Source organism: Oratosquilla oratoria, chromosome 16 (assembly GCF_046742065.1).
Source record: "Oratosquilla oratoria isolate Oo_2021 chromosome 16, ASM4674206v1, whole genome shotgun sequence".
In the NCBI taxonomy this organism is placed as follows: domain Eukaryota; kingdom Metazoa; phylum Arthropoda; class Malacostraca; order Stomatopoda; family Squillidae; genus Oratosquilla; species Oratosquilla oratoria.
The window spans coordinates 37,024,901-37,029,900 of NC_134792.1; the positions used below are offsets into that span (position 1 = coordinate 37,024,901).

The 5,000-nt window shown below is 38.1% G+C and overlaps 1 protein-coding gene across 1 annotated transcript in view; it reads right to left on the reverse strand.

Moving 5' to 3' along the window:
• Positions 1-998: 998 nt before the first annotated feature.
• The window catches only part of LOC143033743 (cuticle protein AMP2-like), a 6,385-nt gene continuing 2,383 nt past the window's right edge, over positions 999-5,000 (reverse strand). The window contains exons 2-3 of the mRNA XM_076199226.1: positions 1,934-2,139; positions 999-1,640 (exon numbers count right to left, since the gene is read on the reverse strand). Coding sequence (XP_076055341.1) covers positions 1,472-1,640; positions 1,934-2,139 — 375 coding nt within the window. The 3' untranslated portion in view covers positions 999-1,471. The remainder of the gene's footprint in view (positions 1,641-1,933; positions 2,140-5,000) is intronic.

The window sequence follows — 5,000 nt, forward strand, 5'->3', positions numbered from 1 at the left end:
TATATATATATATATATATATATATATATATGCAAAAACACCACAGGAGAAGGGAAACTTATAGATAGTAACTACTTTCGTATATTACATCTTCAGACTAAATGGAAGAGATATAGAGTTGCGTTTAAATGTTCATCACATTTAAAATGTCCATAGCTTAAGTTTATATTCTGATCAAAAGTGTCTGATATTAAGCGAGATTCTATTACATTTCTTTCATGTAGGTTCTTTCCTTTGGCTAAAATCGTTGCCTTGGCCCAATCAATATGATGGTTGCACAATGCTTTGTGTTGAAATAATGCATTATTTTCCTGGGCAGATCTCACACTATATATATGTTGCGAAGTCCTTGTATCCAAGTTTTTCCCGGTTTTAAATATAATTAATTGGTAATCAAACACCTCACACATGCTGGGATAGATGATTCCAAATAGTTTTACCTCTGCCTGTGACCTTTGTGGACATTTGCCAGCATCTCACTCTTTTGACTCTGCATTTTTGTGTCTAATAATTTTCTTTTCTTTTCCTTTTCTATTTCCCGTAGTCAGTCAGACTATTTTACTTACTAGGTTTACTGAAATAGTTTAAATACATGAAAATCGTTTTATTGAATTCTTAGAAACAACGAACATCTAACATAGGGATACTTCCGCAAAAACAACGAAGTCATCGTAAAGCTAAAATGTCGAGGATACAAGATCATTTCCTGTTTCAGGTATCGATGAACTTGAGGTCTATGGTAGACATTAACATCTGTGGGGTTGCATAGAGTTGTACAGTAAAAGTCGCTTGGAATAATGAAAAGAGGTGTGAGGACGGAGGTCGATTGTTATGAGATTGTGGTGTATGTATTCCAAGCCTGTATGACGCTGTTGGGATTAAAGAAAGGTAATGCGTGTATTTCTCATTTGAGGCTTAATAAACTATTGTAACGGGGGAGGCAGCATTCTAGATGATAACGATTGAAAAGTAATATTTATAATTTTTTGCCATGAAAAGGAAATAAAATGGTACATTGCATTTTGGAAGGAAAAGGGAAAATGATTCACAATTTTTTTTTCAGAGAAATATAAAGACATGAATAGTGGGAGGAGGGAAATGTAAGGAAAAACACAGTTGGAAATTAGAATGATTGTCAGTGAGCTACGGACAATGAATAGATAAGTCATAAGAAAACAGCACAACAAAAAGTTATTTTCTTTTTCAATGCCATATTCAATAGCTGAGAAGAAGAGGCTAGATTGAAAACGGAAGATATAGTTCAGTATATTTCTCAGTGTTTTTATGTAAAATACAGTATGAAAGATAAAAGTAAATATGATGGAGAGGAATGAGAACTGCACCAACGATATTAGATGGCGTCCGGTCTTTGCATGCATCGAACCCAGGCAGGGAAAGGTGAAAACAACGAAAGATCTTCGACGATTAGAATTGTTATTATTTTCCTTTTAAAGATTGAAGCGCTGGGGTTCTATTCAAAGGTGATGCCCTGTCGGCGTTGCTCTTCGGCGATTTCCAGGAGCCTGGCGACATGTGCCGGGGCTGGAGGAGGTGTTGGCAGGACAGCACCCACTGGGCGGTAGCCGAACTCGTCAGCAGTGAAGGAATATTCGATTATGTTTCCGAACTCATCGGGATAGCTGTTGAAGAGGAGGAATACACGTGATTATGAAATTAATGACTGATTTATATTAGTAACCCATGTAGTTAACTGACGAGAGGGTCAGTATCAGTGTTTTTTACAATATATATGTTTGTTTATCAATTAATTTATGTATGTAATAATTTATTTATATAGCTTTTATCTAATCTATCTATAAATTTTATTTCCTAGATTATCTATATATTCATGAAGAAATTGGGGGACGGCTAACTAGAAGATACAACTCAGACGTTCGTCTCAGTTATTCCTAGGCTCTTCTTCTCCACTTACCTGACTACGCCTTGGACGTTGCTCTGGCCAGCAGACCCTGCCGCTCCAGACTCGGAGACGCGAATGCCGTTCTCAGTCTCAAAGTCTGTATTGTAGAATCCAGATTCGGGAGCGACGCGATCGTCCCTCAGGACCTGGAAGAAGACCGGATCGCCACCAGGCAGTTTGGCGCAGGAGGCCACAGCCACGAGGGCAGCGATGATAGCCTGTAGAAGATAATGCGCATTAGATCAAAATAGTCAAGAAATACCCCTATTGTATATGACGTAGATTATTCATAATCATTGTGATACTCTACAAGTGAAAACTCATGACACTGAATAAAAATATATTGATATATTCCATTAGCCATAGTCTTTTGTGTGTGTGTGTGTGTGTGTGTGTGTGTGTGTGTGTGTGTGTGTGTGTGTGTGTGTGTGTGTGTGTGTGTGTGTGTGTGTGTGTGTGTGTGTGTGTGTGTGTGTGTCTATGTGTGTCTATGTGTGTCTATGTGTGTCTATGTGTGTCTGAGTGTGTGTGTGTGTGTATGTGCGCGTGTAGTCGTATGTGTCTGTGTGTCTGTATGTCTGTGTGTGCTTTACGTGCCTATGCTATTTTCTTTGTATACGAACTTATATCTGGGTCGGTAAAGAAACGTTAAGTAATCACCTTCTAACAGAAATGTACAGAAATCGATTTGTGGCACACCATTCACGTGATTACATAAATGGTGAGAATTGTTTTCGAAAGAACTTCGTCTTGCAATACAGAGGTTAACAGTACTAGTAGTTTGTGTTCTAAATGAATGAACGGTGAAAGGAAGTTGTGGTTACAGCAATGGCGAAAGAGGTGGGTTTTAAATGAATGAACGGTGGAAGGAAATTGTAAGTGAAGTTTGTGTGTGTGTGTGTGTGTGTGTGTGTGTGTGTGTGTGTGTGTGTGTGTGTGTGTGTGTGTGTGTGTGTGTGTGTGTGTGTGTGTGTGTGTGTGTGTGTGTGTGTGTGTGTGTGTGTGTGTGTGTGTGTGTGTGTGTGTGTACGTGCGCGCGCGCGCAGTCGCCCGTGTGTGTGTGTGTGTGTGTGTGTGTTTCAGATTAGATTAAATTATCATATTAAACTTGAGATGAAGCAATAATTGGAAAATGGTGAACGAATGTTTTGTTTTATAATGTTATATTTCACATAATGTGAAATTAAAATTTTTGCTTAAATTGTAACTATTGTATGACTGCGCAATGTTACAATGGAAGGGTATATGTGGCACCTATCAAAAATACATATTTTTGGGCCTTTAGGGAATCAGAAAGTGATCATGAAATAGCTAGTAATTATTATATAGCAGATAGCCAGAGGATACGTGTGGGTGGGTGCGAATTAGTATGAGAGAGAGGGAGAACTAATGAATCTCTTGAACTTCTTCACGCAAAGGTTCTGCCATTGCCTACATAAAATCGCCTCAAGATAGACACAATGTGAATAAAAGGTAGTATGGGGTCAAAAAGTTTAAAAGGAGTATAAGGAACACGGAGAATGCTAACAAATGTATAAACAGTAAATGGATTATTTCTCTAAGTAACGCCAGGGTTGATTACGGTGGCTATCAGTGATTGTCACCAAGAAAGTCAGAACATATGAGGCAAAGGAGACCGTCTCGGCTATAGTTAAGAATCTATAGGCACAGGCCTATTACAATAATTAGTCCCCAACAGATAGCTGTAATACCTATAGAGTTAAGACACGCCTGGAGAATGCCAAGGATGAATCGGACATGGCAAAGATGAGGAACCAGCTCCAGGAAAGACTTGTGTACCTTGAGCATCTCTCCTTCGTCCCCCTCCCTTTTTTGTCCAGAGTAGTTGGCGTGGGAAAATGAAAGGGCGGAAGACAGCTCATGAACAAAGACTGAGACGTCGCGTCTGGCAAGGGACTTCGCATGCAAGATATGCCTGTCATATTCTGCTCTATGGAGAAGGAGCTTGTTATGCATGGGATTTGCTGACCCAAAGAAATGCCCCCAGAAAGTAATGTCACAACTTGATCAACAAGAGAGAGATGAATTTGTGGGGACAGAAGAATGACCAGAGTTGAGAAAATGGATGAGTATTTTAGATATGAGGTAGGATGGATAGAAGTTTGTATGAAGAAATACTGAGTGATTGTGTTGCAGAGAGAGGTAGGATGTATTATCTCCCAAGATTCAAATGTGAGTTGGGGGCTCGACTTACGCTCTAAAAACATGCAGCCAGATTTAACGGTGTTATTCTCTATCAGGAGTAGAAACAAAAACTAAAGAAGAAAAAAGATAAAATCATGAGTCACGCAAGAGAATAGCAGTTCTACGAAATGATACACTTCAGTCAGACAAAAGCCCAAAGGAACAAAAATTTGACATGTAAAAGGGCGCCCACAGAACAAACACTTTATGCGCAAGGATCAACCGAATTAATAAATATAAACTACAGGAAGGTCTTCTCACAGGTACTATAAATAAACATAGCCACACTCCCGCTCTTTGCAGATTTTGTTTTGGTTAACTACAGACAATAATCAGTTGGGGATAGAACTCCTTCCTGAAGTGATTCGTTCAAATAACTCTTTAGATGAAATGATGCCATTTAAAGGTTTTGTTCTAACAACAACAAAATAGTTAGCTTAAGGCAGGACCTCATAAACATGAATTTAACCTATTAGAAAGACTATGTGTTATAATTCATAGCCTATCATTGTGTTAATAAAGAGGAAAGGCTAAGTTAATGTAAGTAAAAGACACATACTCTTTGACAAAAGTATATACCATTTTAACTATGCCGAATAAGATTCCTGATTTCAATTATAGTTTCGTACTGTTTAGTAATTTATTGTACTGTAGAATTTATGTGCACGTCAGTTGCAGTCACCGAAAGATAAAAAACATATATTATAACCAGATGAAGGTTCTAAAAACCTATGAATACATATTTGATGTGCAGATAAAATGGATTTGTTCGATTTTAAGAACAGATATACTTCCAATACACCCAAGAGACTACATTACTATAGCAAAAAGGAATGGTTACAATAGAAAGAATAGATAATGTATTTTTACATTA